Here is a 22,484-nt window from a genome sequence, read left to right on the forward strand (position 1 = left end):
TCGAGCTATTCAGTCTCCAGCCAGGGAAAGCTATTGATGAGAGATCCAACGTTTCCACAAAGTGCCGCAGGTCATCTTTGGTGCAGAGAACTGCCGTCTTCCCATTCTAACAAGCAGTCAGTCGAAAAGGAAAGCACCAGCGATAGGCTACATCCACAAAACACAAGGCCTCCAGTAAAGGACGGACAGCCCTGTTCTGCAAAAGAGTGTGTCCAGACAATATAGGAAACACAGATAGCTGAGCACCATCAAAGTCAATAATTGGTTTGCAGCGAGAGTGTCAGGATCAGTGTCATTACGTGGGTCACCTGCTGGTGGCACTGTTGTTCCTGGAACTGAGAGGCGCAATTCCAGGGACCACCAGAGGGTGTCTCCCAGCAGCTGGACTGTACTTTTAATTAAGCTGCACCTGAGGAGGAATGCTGAGGGAATATAAGCCCGCCCTTCACTGAGGCTCAGGGCTTCAGTATTCTGTCAGGGATACCACATGCAGGCATCCAGCAAGGGTGATCAGATCAATTGGCTGCACTAAGGAATCAGAATATATTTGTTTGTGTCCTGATTCCTTAGTGCAGCCAATTGATCTGATCACCATTGCTGGATGCCTGCATGTGGTATCCCTGACAGAAAACTGAAGCCCTGAGCGTCAGTGAAGGGCGGGTTATATTCCCTCAGCAGTCCTCCTCAGGTGCAGCTTAATTAAAAGTACAGTCCAGCTGCTGGGAGACACCTGCTGGTGGGCCCTGGAACTGCGCCCCTCAGTTCCAGGAACAACAGTGCCACCAGCAGGTGACCCACGCAATGACACTGATCCTGACAGAGAGGCTTTCATAATCGCTTCTTTTAAATAATATTTATGCAGCTTACAAATAACATCTCGGGGTCTCTCAGTATCTTGGGGTACAGGGAGCAGAGCACGATGCACTCTATCCGCTTTGATTAAATCAGGAGCTGCTTCTCCAAGGATTTGACAAAAGAGACCTTGCAGTGTAGGGAGCAGATCAGGAGCACGTGTGGCTTCAGGGAGACCGCATATGTGGATATTCTGACGCTGATTTCTATTCTCATAGTCATCAAGCTGGTCTAATAGGGAGTTCAGGACATCTTCATGATGTTTAGTAGTGTCCTGTATGGCAGCCACAGTGTGAAGAATATCATCCTTGCTAGTCTACAAGGCTTCCACTCTATTGCCCAAAGCCATTGTGCTCTCCCTGAGGCCCTCCACTGCCTGTTTACATAAGAGCTCCACTGCAGCTATTAGTTGCTGCATATCATGTTTAGTTAGGCGAGCCCTAATGTGTTCTCTTAGGTCCCAATCAGCTGCCTCAAGCTTTGATGGGGGAGAGAGCTGGCCAGCTGAGTGTGTGGAAGTGGATAGGCTGCAGAATCTAAATAGCTTGAAGAGTGCTGTGCCAGAAAATACTTAAATCAATATATTCAATACAGGTGATAGTTATGGTGCAATTAAATATCAAAATATGCCATGAGTTAAGTCCATAAGTGTCCAGTAGGTGTCTACTGAAGAAGTCGAAGGCTATTGGCTAGCTCTGACGTAACGCGTATAGGGGCGGAGCCTGCATACCTGACATCGTGCTTTCCCTTGGTCCCAGCTGAGTGTGTATCTGTCTGCAATACGAGCGTGCACCGCCGAGTGCCGCTGAATGTGAGTACCCTTCTCAATACCTTAAATAAAACATTGGTATCAGACGGAGATCACTATATCTGTCCCTTTCTTTTATATGCACCCATATTGAGTTTGATTGGAGTTCATCTATCCCCACCATGATCGATCTATGTTGGGCTGACCGAGAGAGCGAAGAAAGGAAGTCTCCTGTTTGCTACAGCTGATTTATGTGATCTTTGACCCTTTATGGGTCTGAGGCTGAGGTGAGAGACCAATCTAGCCAGTGGTGGGATATATGCACAGCAGTGTTTGTGGAAATTTTTGTAGGATCTCTTTACCACCTTGTTGAAGCTCCTTTTCCTACTTTATTATTGGACACTTATGGACTTAACTCACGGCATATTTTGTTATTTAATTGCATCATTACTATCACCTGTATTGAATATATTGATTTAAGTATTTTCTGGCGCAGTACTCTTCAAGCTATTTATTTTCATTATTTGTGAGGTGTTACACAATTTTGTGTTTGCTGCCGGATAATCGTATTGTATTTTGCACATTGACTTGCACTTGTATTCCCAATTATTTGCAGTTTTGGGTTGGATTATTATCATTTCTGGTTTTTATCACTGGTTGGTTTGCGCTGATAATTGTTTGTATATTATATTAGGCTGCAGTATATCACCTGCAGTGTCGCCAGCATTCCTGGGGAGCCACCATTGTAAGCTGGGGAAGTAGGTTGTGCTGCCGCATGTCCAGGCGCCAGCTTGGCTGCAGGCCCAGAGCCTGAGGAGTGCGGGGAGAAGGATTGAAGAGCTCCAGTGTGTTGCTGGCCTCCGCCGGGTGGTTGTGGGGCTGTGCGGCGCTTAGGAAGCATCGCTGGAAGTGCTGGGGAGAGCAGAGGATCGCTGCCATCGTACCCAGGGATATCAGAGCTCTCGTTTAGAACGTCCTCACTCCATGCAGGTCAGGCAATGCCACACCCCCTTATGTTTTTACAGTACTGTAATGTAGCCCAGTTGTAATATTCTTTTAAACAAAAACAGCTTTGCAACTTATCCTGTTAGATTGGTTACCTTAGCTTTGTGTCAATCTAATTAAAAGCCTATTTTCACATGTTATCCATCTAATAAAATCAACAGTACTAACCACCCATGTATAATTATCCTCGTGCTCAGGGAGTGTATGCAAATTGAATAATGCAGTATAATAAAGTTTACCCATAAAGCTTTCTCTGAAATAGAAAGGCATCATGATGATTGGACATGTCAATTCTAACACATGGGTTTCCCAGCAACATTGCTGAAACACAACCAACAAGATATGCTTTCTTGCACTTCCAGGTGACAGTGCGGATGTTCTGATAAATAACTCTTTACATGAACCCAGTAAGGTTTCCAAGGGTACATGAACCCCTAATTCCAAATCCACACTCTCCACAGCACAAATACATAACTCAGTCTTGCAGTAGGTGGAAGTGGGGTGGAAGGTGATGTTTATGCTGCCTGACCCACCTAGGGCACACAAAATGTCTCTCTCCTTTAGGTATCCCAACAGCCTATTCATGCCCCAGGCCTGGCCACATTTAATGACTCTCTGTCCTGAGCTTCACATATGCTATTTGTGAAGCCATGCACATGATTTTAAAGCAGCAGAGTCTATCACTGGAACACCGGAGTTGATTTACTAAAACAGGAAAGTGCAAAATCTGGTGTAGCTGTGCATGGTAGACAATCCGCTTTGAACTTCAGCTTGCTCAATTAAGCTTTGACAAACAAACCTGGTAGCTGATTGGTTTCTATGCAGAGCAGTACCAGATGTTGCACTTTGTTTTATTAAATCAATCCCACTGTGTCTACCCTGGGCAGGCAGGGCAGTGTAAAAAAAAAAAAAAAAAACACAAGATAATTGGCAAAAATCAGAGTTCACAGTGTCACCTCAACAAGCTGGGAACAAATGTGGGGAAGGGGGAGAAAATCGGCATGGGAAATCTATATGGATACTGCTCACTGTAGTGGCTGCTAGTTGAGGAAGTAGAAGCAACTCCGGAGAAACAAGGAGAGAGAAAAGCACAGTGCCTTCTAAGTGCAGCACATTGACAACTTTAATGTAGGTATAATAAAAACTTACTCACAAAGGTAAGTTTGTTAAAAGCATGTGGTATAATCAGGGGTGTCCAAACATGGCAATCCTGGGGGCCCATGGTGGCGATATCCCCGCTGGCTCTCACAGTGGAGGGATTCCTGGGTGGTGTCTGTGGTTTCCTGGGTCCGTGGGACACGGGGATCAACTCCGACAGACCGCGACATCACTTCCTGTACACGATGTAGAGATGGAAACGCCAACGTGTTGAGGAGCATGCGCTCCTTCTTCAGGCCTGCACTTAGAAGGCGCTGTGCTTTTCTCTCTCAGGGCAGTGTAAATGTCAATCTTGGGCATTTAAATAGAACTATGGGCAAAACTTCTTTTTTTTTTTCATTTTGGATAGAGTACAGGAGGGTTAATACCCCTGTCAGATTTTTTTTTTTCCCAATCTGTGTCCCATTGTGGACATTTCCTTTCACTTCCTATTCCATAGCCAAACTGAAAGTGAGAGGAAATCCATCCAAATTAAGGGAATTCCTTGGGAAACCCCAAGTCATCAGACTTCGTGTCCCCATTGGAATATTTCCCCTCTATTACTTTTCTGGGGACAACCCAAAATGTGGGATTTTCTTTTACTTTCAATGATAATTGGTAAATAGGACAAATAGACAGGGTAAATCTCACTAACGGGGGCACAGACAGCAATAAAAACTGACAAGCATTCTAATCCCTCTACACTCTATCCAAAACATGCCTTTAGTTCTACTTTAAGGTATGTCCCTGCATTAACGGTTTTGCAGTAAAGGGAAACCAGGGTGGCACCAGGGGATGCACAGTGGATCTCATTTCCACCGGGCAGTTTGATAATGGACAACCACTGACAGGGGAGGGCTGGCAGCCTTAAGCCTGGGGGACAAGTCCAGTCAAGTGGCCCGTTGAACCACCGAATCAACTCACCATCCATGCCCACCTGGTTTTAAAATGGATATTCATGTGGATATGGATATATCAGGCTCCCACTTCTCAGCTTCCCACACACAGCACAAGGAGATGTCCACCGCAGCGCTGGGTCACTACCGTCTGTCAGCCGCCCCCCCCCCCCCCCCATACAGATACACAACTACATGCTAGTTTTTATTACAAAACATACATAGGACAGCAGGCATCTTAACCTGCAAAAACTCATTTTTTTTATTTTTTATTGTTTTTACTAGTAATGGCGGCGATCAGTGCTTTTTAGTGGGACTGCGACATTGCGACGGACAAATCTGACACAAAGTGACACTTTTTGGGGACCAGTGACACTAATACAGCGATCAGTGCTATAAAATGCACTGCTACTGTATAAATGACAATGGCAGGAAAGGGGTTAACACTAGGGGTGATCAAGGGGTTAGGTTTGCTCCTAGGGAATGCTTTCTTACTGTGTGGGGGATGGATGTACTAGAGAAAATAAAAAGATCTGTGTTTCAGCTTAGCTGAAACACAGATCTCCATCTTCCTGTGACAGAACAGCCGTCTGCCTTGTTTACAAAGGCAGACCGCCGTTCTGTCATTCTCCTGCATGATCGCAGATGACCTGCTGATTGGCTCCCGCTGTGTCGCGCCCCCTAGAACCCATGCACAAAATCACGCATCAGTATGTGATTTTGCGCAGCCAGGCCACCCTGCCACACTATATACAGTGGGTACGGAAAGTATTCAGACCCCCTTAAATTTTTCACTCTTTGTTATATTGCAGCCATTTGCTAAAATCAATTAAGTTCATTCTTCTTCCTCATGAATGTACACATAGCACCCCATACTGACAGAAAAACACAGAATTGTTGACATTGTTGCAGATTTATTAAAAAAGAAAAACTGAAATATCACATGGTCCTAAGTATTCAGACCCTTTGCTGTGACACTCATATATTTAACTCAGGTGCTTTCCATTTCTTCCGATCATCCTTGAGATGGTTCTACACCTTTATTGGAGTCCAGCTGTGTTTGATTATACTGATTGGACTTGATTAGGAAAGCCACACACCTGTCTATATAAGACCTTCCAGATCACAATGCATGTCAGAGCAAATGAGAATCATGAGGTCAAAGGAACTGCCTGAAGAGCTCAGAGACAGAATTGTGGCAAGGCACAGATCTGGCCAAGGTTACAAAAAGATTTCTGCTGCACTTAAGGTTCCTAAGAGCACAGTGGCCTCCATAATCCTCAAATGGAAGATGTTTGGGACGACCAGAACCCTTCCTAGAGCTGGCCGTCCGGCCAAACTGAGCTATCAGGGGAGAAGAGCCTTGGTGAGAGAGGTAAAGAAGAACCCAAAGATCACTGTGGCTGAGCTCCAGAGATGCAGTCAGGAGATGGGAGAAAGTTGTAGAAAGTCAACCATCACTGCAGCTCTCCACCAGTCGGGGCTTTATGGCAGAGTGGCCCGACGGAAGCCTCTCCTCAGTGTAAGACACATGAAAGCCCGCATGGAGTTTGCTAAAAAAACACCTGAAGGACTCCAAGATGGTGAGAAATAAGATTCTGTGGTCTGATGAGACCAAAATAGAACTTTTTGGCCTTAATTCTAAGTGGTATGTGTGGAGAAAACCAGGCACTGCTCATCACCTGTCCAATACAGTCCCAACAGTGAAGCATGGTGGTGGCAGCATCATGCTGTGGGGGTGTTTTTCAGCTGCAGGGACAGGACGACTGGTTGCAATCGAGGGAAAGATGAATGCGGCCAAGTACAGGGATATCCTGGACAAAAACCTTCTCCAGAGTGCTCTGGACCTCAGACTGGGCCCAAGGTTTACCTTCCAACAAGACAATGACCCTAAGCACACAGCTAAAATAACGAAGGAGTGGCTTCACAACAACTCCGTGACTGTTCTTGAATGGCCCAACCAGAGCCCTGACTTAAACCCAATTGAGCATCTCTGGAGAGACCTAAAAATGGCTGTCCACCAACGTTTACCATCCAACCTGACAGAACTGGAGAGGATCTGCAAGGAGGAATGGCAGAGGATCCCCAAATCCAGGTGTGAAAGACTTGTTGCATCTTTCCCAAAAAGACTCCTGGCTGTATTAGATCAAAAGGGGTCTTCTACTAAATACTGAGCAAAGGGTCTGAATACTTAGGACCATGTGATATTTCAGTTTTTCTTTTTTAATAAATCTGCAACAATGTCAACAATTCTGTGTTTTTCTGTCAGTATGGGGTGCTATGTGTACATTCATGAGGAAGAAGAATGAACTTAAATGATTTTAGCAAATGGCTGCAATATAACAAAGAGTGAAAAATTTAAGGGGGTCTGAATACTTTCCGTACCCACTGTATGTGGTGGGTGGTCTGGAAGTGGTTAAGCTGGAAGAGTGGGTCCTGTAGTCCTCCACTAGCTGGGGGATCGGGGGTGTGTGACACATGCTGAGCTCTGAGGGGCTTATGCTGGGACCTGTAGTCCTTCACTTTTGGGGGGGGGGGTTACATCCCCAAAAGCAAAGGACTGCAAGTCCCAGCATGAACCCTGGCTGAGATCTACACATGTGACCTCCTCCTTTGCGGCCAGCTTACGCTCCCATGACACAAGGGGGAGCCCTAGCGGACCTCAGGGACCCAATACCTTTAAAGAGGTTGTAAACCCATGAAACTTTTTTTTTTTGCTGCAAGCTGAAAGAGAAACCCATAATGAGCTAGTGTGCATCGCATACTAGCTCATTATGAAATACTTACCTAAGAACGAGCCCCCACCGTGCTGCCCGCTTACCTGTATGGTGACATGTCGAGTCGCCCGTCTTCCGGGATCGCGGCAACCGGCCATCTGATTGGCCAGAGCCGCTGGGACGTCACTCCCGCGCACGCGCGCGGGAGCCGACGGTCACGGCACGGGTCTCTGAAGAAACGGCACCAGCGGCCGTTCCTTCAGAGCGCATGTGCCAGTGATGTCACTGGCTGCATGTAAGGTAAATATCTCCTAAATGGTACATGTTTAGGAGATATTTACAGTACCTATAGGTAAGCCTTATCATAGGCTTACCTATAGGTAGAAGTTGTAGAGGAGGGTATACTTCCTCTTTAACTGGACTGTATACAGCCTGTATATTGATGTCTAGCTGCTCCTGGCTCTTAATACTTGTCTCATAACTGTATAATACAGGTATGAGACAGGTATATAGTGCCAGGAACAGCTAGACATCAATATACAGGCTGTATACAGTGCCAGGGGGTAAGTACAGGGAAAAAATGCTCCACATGTTGTCCACACATGACACTTTTTTTTTTGGGCACTCACTGGCTGCTCTTCCCTGAGTCCCGACCACCTCACCGACAGACACTGTCCACCGCAGCAGGTAACTTGACTTGAAATCTGGATTGCCGCCGTTGCAGACTGCAGTTTACCAGGCCAGCCCCCTCTTCTGCATCGGCCCCACGTTGATGGATGGAGGGAGGAGCCGGAGGTGGGTGGGGCCGGGCAGCTGGGGCCAGTAATCGGCGCGGAGGAAGGCTGATCGCTGCGCTTTGCATAATGGGTCCTCCTCTCTGATCTGGAGACCGTGACGTCACTGGTTGCTAGACGCAAAGCGGCTGGTGATCTAGCAACCAGGCCTCCAGGGCAGGGCAGTCGCCGGCCACGGCCAGCAGCAAGTGACAGTGTGAGTGCCTCCCATTTCAATGCAATGCATATCGAGTACCGACTGACCCAAGAAACTGAGCGGCCTTTTCTGAGGGGGATCAGATCGGCCCGGGGGGGAAATTGCCACCTTGCCCCCCGGCCCAGCTCGCCCCTGACCACTGAGAGCATCACAAATCACTTTAAATAGATGGGGAATATCATCTATGACAATAAACAAAAAGGCTGCCATATGCTTTAATAAAAAACAATATTTAATGCCTTCCACCTCAGCTGTTTGTAAGAGTTTTACAGCATGGGTCTGGGCAAAATAAAGAAAAACACATTCAGTGCATCCCTGCAATATAGCTACATTTTCCTATAACTTATCCCTGTTCTGCCAGAAAAGCCTGTGTGCTCCGATCATCTTGTTTGAGCAGATATCCCCTGCCACTTTATGCGCTGAAGGCAAAAGGTTTTCCCTGCTGGACTGCAGAACACATTTCCTTTATGCAATTGAGATAAGGAGTGGGAAGGTGTTCTGTTGTCCAGCTAAGGGGAACTGGGCAGACCTAACCACCCGGACTGGGATTTTAGTGCAGCAGCAGAGGAACTGTGTTGTCAGCTCAAACAAGAAGACTGGAATTCTGAGAAATATGCATATATACTAAATATGTTTTTAATGTTATTTTGCCCAGACATACACTTTATGAACAAGACAATGTGCATAATGAAGAAAATATCATAAGGAATGTTTCAGTGGTATGCAGGCACAAGATATTTTTGGGTTTTTACAGGTCCAAAGAGAGAGTCCTTGCATCATGGTGTAAATAGTTCTCAAACATAAAACAAGTAGAGCCCAAAAAATAGGTGAGAAACTCAAAACAAAATTGTCATTGTTTGAACTGAGATGCCTGTGATGGAGTGTATGTTCCATATCTGTTGGCAACATTGGTGAAACCAGTTCGCAAACCCTGTGTGCTGCCAAGCCCAGGCACTCCAAATCCTTGGCTAAATGTACCACCATATGGAGCAGATCCATAAATTCCTAGGCCATATGGCTTTGCTTGTGTATTTGAAAGAATGACAGGGTTGATGTTTTTGCCTGGTGTGTTGAAGGCAAATTCTGGAGGTGGGCTACTAGGTTTGGATGGTGTGGAGGTCATTGGACTTAGTTCATCAATGGAGGTCTTCAAAGATGGCATCTGAACAATGTGATGATCTGGAATGTTTAACATATTGGGTGGCATGGCACCAGAAGACAAAACTGGCCTAGCCCATTCATCTTTGAAGATCTGAACCGTCAGTGTTGAAATCAATGTGCTAAGTCGGTTTGTGACATGAGCGAGTACCATCTGCTCATTGGCATCTCTTCTAATCCTGACATGAACTGATCCTGCCTGAAAAGCAAAAATTATAGAAACAATGAAATATAATTATGTAGTGTTAAAAGGTATTCTTCAATTATACTCAACCCATCAGCACCTACCTATTTTGTCCTGAGTTGTCAGTCAAGTTTTGCATTTTTAAATTTGTACAAAGGCTAATATAACATGAATTTTGTTACATTCATTTCTTGTCATTAAGGGACAAAGGATCAGTAGAATTTAAAAACATTGGGTTATACTGTTGCCTTTAAGAGGAACTGGACACTGGCAAATAAAAATATCCATTAGCTGGTCAAGTAAAAACCTTCTTACACACCAGCTTTTAGAAAACCAGTTTTAGGAGTAAGTAGATCTTGAACACAGAGGCATTATACCTACAGTATGTTCCTTGATGAACTCCAAGAAAAAGATTTTACGGCAAGCACCAAAAATTTCGACCTGTGCCTGTAAATTCCATATCTTGGAGCACAGTACAGGACACAGAATGTAATTCATAGACCATGGATCATCTACCACTACCTTCCGTTGATTGGACACTGGCATAACCTTCCCTGGTGACCTTGGTGAGCACCCATTCCTACAGGACTGCCACAGCTGCTCGGGATCTATCTGGCTCAGCTGAATGTTTTCAGAGCAGTGATTTGTTTCATTTTGATAACCTTCCCTGGGTCAGCTCCCTGGTGTCCCCATATAGCCCTGCAAAACAACAAGAGAAGGGCGCACCGACCTAGTGCATTGCCACTAAAATTATTTATTAAAAATGAAAGAACAGCATTCATTATACTCACAAACGTGTGATGTAAACATGCATGTCAAATAAAAGTAGAACAAGTTGCCTCCAAGACTGCTGGGATGTACCGATGATGCCAGGAGACCTGGTGGTGTCTGTGTAAGCTTGGCTTACGCGTTTCAAGGGAGAACCCTTTTCCTAAGAGCCAAACAAACTAATGACCCACCACAATTTTAAATAGGTAGATCTATCTAATCCATACCACCCCACAGGCCTGCCCCGCCTTCAAGAGAGCAGAGATGAGGGTTGTGTGTATCTGGAGGCAGTAAGGGCCATTGGGGCGGTATGGACTAGATAGATCTACCTATTTAAACTTGTGGTGGGTCATTCATTATTTTGGCCCTGAGGAAGAGGGTTCTCCCTCTGAAATGTGTCACAGATGCCACCAGGTCTCCTGGCATCAACGGTGCATCCGAGCAGTCTTGGAGGAGACTTGTTCCACTTTTGACATCATGCATTTGTGAGTATAACGTATGCTGTTCTTTCATTTTTAATAAATAATTTTAGTGGTAATGAACTAGGTCGGTGCGCCCTTCTCTTGTTGTTGTTTTGCAGTTTGTTTGGATACCCATGGCCCTGAGGGGGCAGCAAGAGCATATGTTGCGATATCAAGGATCACACACACCACTCACCTTCACGCATACCACTCAAGTGCCGGAGAATTACTGTTCTGACCCATAGCCCTGCCTGCTCTGTGAGGCTCCAGTTTTATCATCAAGCAATGAAGAAATCACAGAGATGTGAGAAGAGGGGCCCGTGCCCTGTACTGTACTCCAAGATATAGAATTTGCAGGCACATTGAAATTCCTATTATATTTATTATACAGTACAGGACACAGGAATGGATTCATAGACCATGGGACATCCCCAAGCAATAATTGTGGCTGGGTAACAATAGAGCTAAACAGCAATAACAGGCGCTCAAGAAAAAACAAAGAGCTAAAAGACTGAAACAAACTGTTAACTGTAGAAGTACCTTGCAGCCCGAGCAAGCAACATTGAAGGCTAAAATAGCCACCTGGGAACAAACGGTTTAGGAGAAACATTAACAGAAATTCAGTTGGTAGCTCCACACAAGGGAGAAGGTTATAAGCTAGGTGCTGTACAAGCCCAAGAACATGACCTCCACTGGATAATGGACTCAGGCAGGGAAGAAATAACTCATCCCTGAAGGCTGAAGCCCAATAAAAAAAAAAAGAGGTAACAGGATTAAGCAGTTGGGCGGAAGCAGAGGGCGACCAAATGGGGTACATTCCTGCAAGAGAAGAGGGACAGGACCTAAAGTAAGATGTGGATGTTGTGCCTGACCCTTATACCCTGAGGAGGGAGTGTCATGCTGTCCAGGAGGACATGGTAGAGAAAAACAGAAATCTCAATAAGGGCAATAAGAAGAGCACCAGGGAACTAATGAGAAAACCAGCTTCCAGGTTAACCAACCCATATTTGGCAGAATAAGAAGGCCAAGACAAAACCACGACTTTCAGTGTACCCAGTTTTTTTGCATAAAGAATCCACAAAGGGGATAACCCCTTGGAACAGAAAACACAGGTCTGGTTGGCAAGAGTTTCTGCAGGAACTCCCACAGGCAACAAGGAGCCATCTTCAGCAGAAGAGAGAGAAAGGAGCTCAAATAAGACGTACCAGGTACCAAGTGGCATGCCATAAGAAGTACTAGGCTGAAAAATGTATAGAATAAGAAACAAGCACCAACCCCAGAATGAGATTCCCTATCAGCCCACTAGGTCAAATCATCTTACCAGAGACTACAGAGCAGAGGACAACTGGCAGAGGACATCCAATTCAAGGATCAGGGTGTACCAACCTAGGAAATACCCAGGAAGCAGCCATAATCTGGAAATGAGATTTGATCAAGACAGGCAGGTGCTAGCGCCTACAGGCAGCAGGTGGAGAGGAAAGGCAACCACCTAAAAAATACCTGGGATCAGGGGGATGCAGATCTTTCCCAATATCAAGTCAAATAAAGAAATATTAGTCAAAGGAGATCTAAATACCATATACTATCTGGCTGCTATGTAAGTTGGCATGTTTTTTGGGGGTTTTGGGTTTTTCCCTTCCCTCCCCCATTTTTTTCATCCTTTCCATTTTCCGATTTATTATTATCACTTAAATTTTTCATTCATTTTGTAGATCAATATCATGCATCCACTCCTGACGAAGTGGCGATATGGGTCCACAAAACATGTTGAGTCTATGATGCTTTGATATTATCAATTATCTTCCTATTACACGAGTATCGGATCTACCCTCATCATGACTACAATTTATTACTCTATATATTTTTTGACACTTTATCTTGTTGGTCTTGTGAATGTTGAATTGGGGACCCCCTTACTAGCTTTTGCATTTGATGATGTATTTATCTATGTTCTATTATTATGTATTTGATGTACCATCTACCAATATGCCACAATGTTATTCCATATTTTATATGTAATTGTGTAAAACAATTTGTATTAAATCATTTTTTACACCATGTGAGACCCGCCTTTATTATCTTGTTAAACCACCAATCATCTTTACACACCTCATTTAAAGTCCCATTTTTCCCCCTTTTTACCTTATGTTACCCTATATCTACAATTTACAACTGGCTACAACAATATTACATGTGGATCTGTATGACCGTACTTATATATTATATTTGCCAGTTGCTACTATGTATTTTACCCCTTCTTTATCCCCCTTCCTCCCTCTTTTTTATGATTAATAGGGATGGAAGCAATTTTTTCCTAGATGGACAAATGCTTCATTTAAAGTCCCAACAGACTCCAATTGATTGTTTTATCAATCATTTTTTATACATATGCTCAGGGATGGAGGTGTGTGATTTGGTTGGTGATATCTACACTGTTACCATTCATTATCTGCATCATTGCATAGGCGGTGTCATACCACACTATATCATGTCGAAGTGTTATCACTTCCGGTTTTTGGTTGCCTTGCTGCATCCTTCTATTTTTTACAATAACAACTTGATACAATATGTTCAATATATATGTTTTTTTGTCATCTTGGCAGTAATCTTCAATATACATATTGGGTTACAACTGTTTTTTGGTCCTTCTGGTGGCCCCTGCCCACCCTCCCGGGAGCTGCGATGCGAGCCGGATGCCCTTCCTTTCTCCCCTTGTCTCCTACACACGGGGGAAAGGGTGGGCGGATCCGCCGCGCATTACGTCTTCTGGCGTCAATGTGCCGACGGTCTGTGTTTTCCACCATAAATGCAGTAGTTGGCCCGCGGGACAGTCATATTCTTGGCGGTTCCCGTCGGGTCCTATCTCTGCATTACCGTGACGCTGGGTCCACACTGCTTTTGAGGCTCTTGGCTGATGCGGGGCACCTCTACATGGAGTCTGGGATATACTTTCGGTAATTTTTGCCATTCTACCAGTTCACGTTTTCACCTTCAATTACTTACTTTTACTCTCCACACTAAGTGCACAGTTTCTATATCCCTATTTTGGTCTAAGTTTTTACTCTTTGCACTACTCCTTCGGGTTATATGCGGCTATGATTTTCACCATATCTTGTCCTATTCCTACTTCACTTTTTGGTTTCTGGTACTTGTTTAACAGATATATACTACCTTGTTTTATCTGTTTCAAGCCCTTTCACACCTTTTTCTTTTTCTTCTTTTTCACACCTATATGTAGCACCATGATATCCCATTATGAACAACTATTTATTAATATTTTGTTCTCTATAATTTTTTATTCTTTTACCTTGCACATAGATCCTATCTTGTTGCTACACCTCTTGGTTCATACATTACTTCTCTTCAACCCATACTCATCATTGGTTGTGCAACGTATCCCGCCTTGCCCGCCTACCTGTGTGTGCCCTCAGCTCCCGGGTGGGATTCACGAGGGGGCCCGCGACACCTCTAAATACCATATACCATCTGGCTGCTATGTAAGTTGGCATGTTTTTTGGGGGTTTTGGGTTTTTCCCTTCCCTCCCCCATTTTTTTCATCCTTTCCATTTTCCGATTTATTATTATCACTCCAATTTTTCATTCATTTTGTAGATCAATATCATACATCCACTCCCGACGAAGTGGCGATTTGGGTCCACGAAACATGTTGAGTCTATGATGCTTTGATATTATCAATTATCTTCCTACTACACGACTATCGGATCTACCCTCATCATGACTACAATTTATTACTCTGTTTTTTGACACTTTATCTTGTTGGTCTTGTGAATGTTGAATTGGGGACCCCCTTACTAGCTTTTGCATTTGATGATGTATTTATCTATGTTCTATTATTATGTATTTGATGTACCATCTACCAATATGCCACAATGTTATTCCATATTTTATATGTAATTGTGTAAAACAATTTGTATTAAATCATTTTTTACACCATGTGAGACCCGCCTTTATTATCTTGTTAAACCACCAATCATCTTTACACACCTCATTTAAAGTCCCATTTTTCCCCCTTTTTACCTTATATTACCCTATATCTACAATTTACAACTGGCTACAACAATATTACATGTGGATCTGTATGACCGTACTTATACATTATATTTGCCAGTTGCTAATATGTATTTTACCCCTTCTTTATCGCCCTTCCCCCCTCTTTTTTATGATTAATAGGGATGGAAGCAATTTTTTCCTAGATGGACAAATGCTTCATTTAAAGTCAAAACAGACTCCAATTGATTGTTTTATCAATCATTTTTTATAAATATCCAGGAATTTATCTTTAGGATAAACCAGAATAGGATAGAGAGATGGAAGATCATTGATCATTGTCCTGCTTAATGCAGAAAGAGGCCTTATGCTTACCAAGATTCTGAAAAGATTTTACAAGATAAGGCAGCCAGTTCAGACCCTTATCTAGCAGGGGTGATGGCAAGGAGGAAAGCTAAATTGAAGAGGTAGAGAAGACAAAGGGGCAATCTCTAAGAGGTTCAAAAGGAGGTCTTTGAAGAGCCGAAAGAACCTATCTGTCACTAGAGGCTGTTAAGGTGGGATTATGTGAGTGTCAGGAAGGCTCTGTCAGAAGACAGAATAATACTCGCAGGCAAATCCCTGTTCTCCCAACCTCTCTAAGAAGAGGCGCATTAGCGCATACGAACGTGCCTGCAGGTGAACCAATCTGCGCTGGAATGGGAACAATTGTGCACGGCGTATTCCATGACAGACAGATGGGGGCGACAAATGGGCTATTTAAGCTGGATCAGCACCCAGGATCAGTGCTGTCTCATCTATAGCGTTGTGTAATTGTCCTGTTTCCCGTTACCTGCATCTGCTCTTGAAATACTGGCCCAGCTTGCACTTGACTTTTCCTGCTCTCTACGTGCATCAACCCCGGCTTTTTCCTTTACCATTCTCCTGTCTCCACATCTGTACCTGATCTGATCACTCTGTGTATGACCCAGCTTGTCTGACTTCCAGTCCATTTAAAGCTACCAAGTTGCAAATACCTGTCCATCTGCTACTGGGACATCTGCTGCTATCTAGCGTCCTAATCAACCAGCAGCTCAGCAGCTAGCACATCTACTGGCACTCGTGCGACTCTGCACTCCTGCGTCACCTGTATACTCTACCAGGGGCCCCAAGTCAGAGGTGTAAGAGAGGACTTCTTCTGCATAAACCAGGCTCTACCCACCAGGTATGTGACAGTGGGCTACATCTTGTACATAGGCCTTGATGAGGGGATGCAAAGCAATAGGCCTTTGGAATACAATTGTGAGAGCTAAAATTCCCTGCAAACACATTTTTTCACCTTGAATCAGGCAAAGTAAGCCTTCCTTGTGCGATGGTAGACCTTACATGATGTGGACTTCCTAGCTTGTAGGAGCGATGGCATAAAAAATTTAGAAAGATCCCTAATTCTCTTAGGAAATGGGTTTTAACAACCAATCCATTAAAGCCATCAACTGTAAAGTAGGAGGGGAAGCTGGATCTTGGTACAAAAGATGGATGTCAGGCTGCACCAGAAAGCCCTCAACCTTGATCCTGTGGAGCAGACAAAAAAGGAGCTTTAGAGGACAGGCATAAGTCAGGTTGCAATCATCCCACTTAGCCACCAGGACAAACCTGTCCTGTTTGTTGTTAAATCTGGAGGCCAAGGGGTCCATATCTAATGTCCTTCACTTGAGACACAGGTTTTGGAACACCTCTGGGTGAAAAGACCATCCCCCAAAGTCCAGATGCTGAATTGTCTGCTTGCTAATGGTCCATGCCTGGAAAGTGGACTTTGAACAAGTTCTGCCCAAGATTGAATCTGTTCGGCTTCTCTTGCTATAAGACCTCTGGTTTGTCTAATAAAATCAGTGTACACTACAGCTGTAGAAATGTCTGACAGTTAACAATTAAACCTGATCACCACCAGAATCCAAAAATCATATGATTTTAAAAACTTCAAACCATTATAAAAACTGCTAGCCATGTACAATATACCTGCAAGATCCACTGATCCTGAATGCTGTTTTAGGACAGCACTGGGAATAAATCACTGCAGTTTGAAACAACACCTTGGATTCACATGGTGAATAGAGATGGGCTCAGGTGTGTTTGAGTTGCTACGTGCCCAATCCCGCCAGGAAGTCGACACTGCACTCCACTAATCACAGGCAGTGAGACATTTCACGTTCTGTGCAGCTGCGGATCGGGAAATGTCTCACTGCCTGTGACTAGCAGAGTGCAGTGTCGGCTTCCTGGCGGGATAGGGCATGTACAAACTCGAACACGCCCGAGCTCATCCCTGGTGGTGAAGCTGTACCAAATAAAGTTACAGTGCCTTGCGAAAGTATTCGGCCCCCTTGAACTTTTCAACCTTTTGCCACATTTCAGGCTTTAAACATAAAGATATAAAACTGTAATTTTTTGTGAAGAATCAACAAGTGGGACGAAATTTATTGGATATTTCAAACTTTGTTAACAAATAAAAAACTGAAAAATTGGGCGTGCAAAATTATTCAGCCCCTTTACTTTCAGTGCAGCAAACTCTCTCCAGAAGTTCAGTGAGGATCTCTGAATGATCCAATGTTGACCTAAATGACTAATGATGATAAATAGAATCCACCTGTGTGTAATCAAGTCTCCGTATAAATGCACCTGCACTGTTATAGTCTCAGAGGTCCGTTTAAAGCGCAGAGAGCATCATGAAGAACAAGGAACACACCAGGCAGGTCCGAGATACTGTTGTGGAAAAGTTTAAAGCCGGATTTGGATACAAAAAGATTTCCCAAGCTTTAAACATCCCAAGGAGCACTGTGCAAGCGATAGTATTGAAATGGAAGGAGTATCAGGCCACTGCAAATCTACGAAGACCTGGCCGTCCCTCATAACTTTCAGCTCATACAAGGAGAAGACTGATCAGAGATGCAGCCAAGAGCCCCATGATCACTCTGGATGAACTGCAGAGATCTACAGCTGAGGTGGGAGACTCTGTCCATAGGACAACAATCAGTCGTATACTGCACAAATCTGGCCTTTATGGAAGAGTGGCAAGAAGAAAGCCATTTTTTAAAGATATCCATAAAAAGTGTCGTTTAAAGTTTGCCACAAGCCACCTGGGAGACACACCAAACATGTGGAAGAAGGTGCTCTGGTCAGATGAAACCAAAATCCAACTTTTTGGCAACAATACAAAACGTTATGTTTGGCATAAAAGCAACACAGCTCATCACCCTGAACACACCATCCCCACTGTCAAACATGATGGTGGCAGCATCATGGTTTGGGCCTGATTTTCTTCAGCAAGGACAGGGAAGATGGTTAAAATTGATGGGAAGATGGATGGAGCCAAATACAGGACCATTCTGGAAGAAAACCTGATGGAGTCTGCAAAAGATCTGAGACTGGGACGTAGATTTGTCTTCCAAAAAGACAATGATCCAAAACATAAAGCAAAATCTACAATGGAATGGTTCACAAATAAACATATCCAGGTGTTACATATACACAACGTTCGACCTGCGCCAGTGAAAGAGTCAAGTACATTCGATCTTATGAAAAAAGTTTCAACTGTGGCTGTAGGTAGTCTTTTTAGGAGGTATGCAGGATAGTTCAATCCCTGGGGTTAGTGTAGATGGATGGTGGAGGTGGCTGCAGGCTTCATACAGCGCTAGAGGGACTCTGCAACAGACAAAAAGGGGTAGGAAAAGAAAAGCAGCGCCACCTCAGTGTAGATTAAAAGGTTATTTATTACATAAAAACAACGTAGTAACTCACACAGAGGAAATCGTTGATCAGCAAATGGTGATGGTTCATCTGCAACACTGCATCGCCTGAGGAAGGAGCACGCATGCTCCGAAAGCGAGCACCCCCCTGCCACTATTGGATGTAAGCCTGGATACTGAATGCTGCCAGAACCACAGTAAGTGTCAGACTCCAACGGCACAGCCAGGACCACGGCCGCCACAGTGTACTTCCTTAACATCCCTGCAGTGTTGCAGATGAACCATCACCATTTGCTGATCAACGATTTGCTCTGTGTGAGTTACTACATTGTTTTTATGTAATAAATAACCTTTTAATCTACACTGAGGTGGCACTGCTTTTCTTCTCATATCCAGGTGTTAGAATTGCCAAGTCAAAGTCCAGACCTGAATCCAATCGAGAATCTGTGAAAAGAACTGAAAACTGCTGTTCACAAACGCTCTCCATCAAACCTCACTCAGCTCGAGCTGTTTTGCAAGGAAGAATGGGCAAAAATTTCAGTCTCTTGATGTGCAAAACTGATAGAGACATACCCCAAGCGACTTACAGCTGTAATCACAGCAAAAGGTGGCGCTACAAAGTATTAACTTAACCGCTTGCCGACTGCCTAACGCCGATCTACGTCGGCAGTCAGCCCCTCACAGGCAAAGTGAAGTAGGGCTACGTCACTAGCTTGTGAGGGTCTAGGGAGCGAGCGCGCGCCCCCCGGAGGCGCGCTCCCGCGTGGTCACGGACCCCCCCCGCGCGTGTGACCGGCGGACCCGATGTCCGCCGGTCACTCTGCGATCGGCGGGGGAGAGGGAGAAAGTCAGGCGGCTTGTGTAAACAAGCTGCCTGTCATTCTCCCCTGTGTATGAAGGATGATCATACGGTTCTACTATGTAGAACCGTTGATCACTCTTCATACATTTGAAGCCACAGCCAATCACAGTAGAAAGCACGCCCCTAGGGACACACATAGCCCCTCCCTTTCAAAAAAAGTTAACCCCTTCACTGCCAGTGTATTTTTACAGTAACAGTGCATATGTATAGCACTGATTACTGTAGAAATGTCACTGGTAACCCCAAAAGTGGCAAAAATGTCAGTCAAGGGTCCGATCTGTCCGCCCCAATGTCGCAGTACCGCAAAAAAAAAAAAAATCGCAGATCGCCGCCATTACGCGTTAAAAAAAAAACAACAAAAATGACAAAAATCTTTCCCTTTGTTAGTAAACGCGATAACTTTTGCGTAAAACAATCAAAATACGCTTTTTGCAATTTTTTTTACCAAACATAGGTAGCATAAAACAAATTGGCTGAAAATGTTAAAAAATTTTGATTTTCACATTTTTTTTGGGGGGAATTTTATATAAAAAATGTGAAAAATATTGCTATTTTTGCAAAATTTACGCTCTTTTTTTGTTTATAGCGCGTGATCAAAAAATCGCACAGGTGATCAAATACCACCAAAAGAAAGCTCTGTTTGTGGGAAAAAAAGGACGCCAAATTTGTTTAGATACAGCGTCGCACGACCGCGCAATTGTCCGTTAAAGTCACGCAGTGCCGAATCGCAAAATACCCCCTGGTCAGGAAGGGGGTAAAATCTTCCGGGGCTTAAGTGGTTAAGGGGGCTGAATAATTTTGCACGCCCAATTTTTCAGTTTTTTATTTGTTAAAGTTTGAAATATCCAATAAATTTCGTTCCACTTCATGATTGTGTCCCACTTGTTGTTGATTCTTCACAAAAAATTACAGTTATATATCTTTATGTTTGAAGCCTGAAATGTGGCAAAAGGTCAAAAAATTCAAGGGGGCCGAATACTTTCGCAAGGCACTGTAATTAGTAAATGTCATTTACACTTCAAACAAGTTTCAACTATAAACCAAATATACAAAAAAAGGAAAAGCATGAGAAAGCAGTAGGACTCAACCTTCTTGTCCCACAAAGCCAGAATGTTCAGTTGCAACAATCTGAAATAGAACTGAGAAATGGGGCTGTCACTTAAGCCCCGGAAGATTTTACCCCCTTCCTGACCAGGGCCTTATTTGCGATTCGGCACTGCGTGACTTTAATGGACAATTGCGCGGTCGTGCGACGCTGTACCTAAACGCATTTGACGTCCTTTTTTCCCACAGAGCTTTCTTTTGGTGGTATTTGATCACCTGTGCGATTTTTACTTTTTGCGCTATAAACAAAAGAGCGTCAATTTTGCAAAAATAACAATATTTTTCACATTTTTTTATATGAAATTCCCCCAAAAAAAATGTAAAAATCAAAATTTTTTAACATTTTCCGCCAATTTGTTTTCTGCTACATAGGTTTGGTAAAAAAAAAAAAAAAAAATCGCAAAAAGCGTATTTTGATTGGTTTGCGCAAAAGTTATTGCGTTTACTAAAGGGAAAGATTTCTGTAATTTTTGGTGGGTTTTTTTTTAACGCGTAATGGCGGCGATCTGCGATTTTTTTGCAGTACTGCGACATTGCGGCGGACAGATCGGACCCTTGACTGACATTTTTGACACTTTTGGGGTTACCCAAATGCTATACATATGCACTGTTACTGCAAAATGACACTGGCAGGGAAGGGGTTAACTTTATTGGGGAAGGAGGGGTTAAGTGTGTCCCTAGGGGCATGCTTCTTACTGTGATTGGACATGGCTACTGGTGTAGGAACAGTGATCAACGGTCCTACATAGTAGAACCGTATGATCACCATTCCTACACAGGTGAGAATGACAGGCGGCTTGTTTGATAAACTTTTTGAGGAAAGCACCAAACACACATTCTCCACTGAAGGGCATGCAGAGTAATCACATTTTACATTGTTATTCCACAGAGTCAGTGCCGGGACAAGGTCATTCAGTGCCCAGGGCAAACATGGCCAGCTGCCCCCCACCTTTAGATAGGGCTAATTTGGCCCCTTTCACACAGGCGGACCGTTCAGATCCGCCTGTCCGTTTTTTTGGCGGATCTGAATGGTCCCCCCATGCATCTCTATGGGGGATTGGATGTCAGCGGAGACATGTCTGTTCCCATCCGATTTCCCCCATAGAGATGCATGGGGAACTGTCAGCTGTGTCTCCGCACACAGCGCGGAGACACAGCTGTCCTCCTGCTGCTCAGCAGGGGATCGGCGGCTCGATCCCCCGCTGAGAAAAACGGACTCCGTCCAACGGACGGAGTGTGTGAAAGGAGCCTAAGGATGTAAGGTTTGTTTCAGGCAGTAACGAGGCGATACAACGGCTCCTTACCTCCTGTCAAATGCTCTCTGAAGAGCAATCTGAATGCTGGTTGCTTTTCAGCGACCAAAACGCGTGTGAACAAGCCCTGATTTATTTTTTACAAATGTTTTACATTATTTATATTGTTTTGAGAATTTATATGTACAGTGTATATATATATATATATATATATATATATATATATATATATATATATATATATATATATATATACACACACACACACTTTTTAGATTTTTAACCGCCCTGTTGGGGGTATTTATGAAACATCAGGGCTCTAAACAGACCCCAGATGTTTCACTTTTGAGACACCATGTGGCTTGGTGCATGTGTTAGCAGATGTGTGGGGGTGCCATTATCAATTAATGGCACTGTCGCACGTCTACTAATGGACAATGTGTTTCTGTGTGTGTGTGTCAGGAAAGCCACAATCTTGTGACTGACATGCACAAAGGTGTGAACAGCCTTATAGTGGGGTCACACTGGTGCACTGCGGTTTGGTCACAGTGGGATCGTATGTGCGTTTTACCTGGATTTTATTGAATTCTATTAGTGTGTTTTCTGAAACCGCATCAAAGAT

The 22,484-nt window shown here is 44.0% G+C and overlaps 1 protein-coding gene across 1 annotated transcript in view; it reads right to left on the reverse strand.

The window, feature by feature from the left end:
* Positions 1–9,108: 9,108 nt before the first annotated feature.
* SLC30A6 (solute carrier family 30 member 6) overlaps positions 9,109–22,484 on the reverse strand; it is a 158,042-nt gene continuing 144,666 nt past the window's right edge. Inside the window, exon 14 of the mRNA XM_082249732.1 lies at positions 9,109–9,702. Within this exon, the coding sequence (XP_082105858.1) occupies positions 9,196–9,702 (507 nt within the window). The 3' untranslated portion in view covers positions 9,109–9,195. The remainder of the gene's footprint in view (positions 9,703–22,484) is intronic.

Source organism: Pelophylax lessonae (genome assembly GCF_965119305.1).
Source record: "Pelophylax lessonae genome assembly, chromosome: 3".
Taxonomy (NCBI): Eukaryota; Metazoa; Chordata; class Amphibia; order Anura; family Ranidae; genus Pelophylax; species Pelophylax lessonae.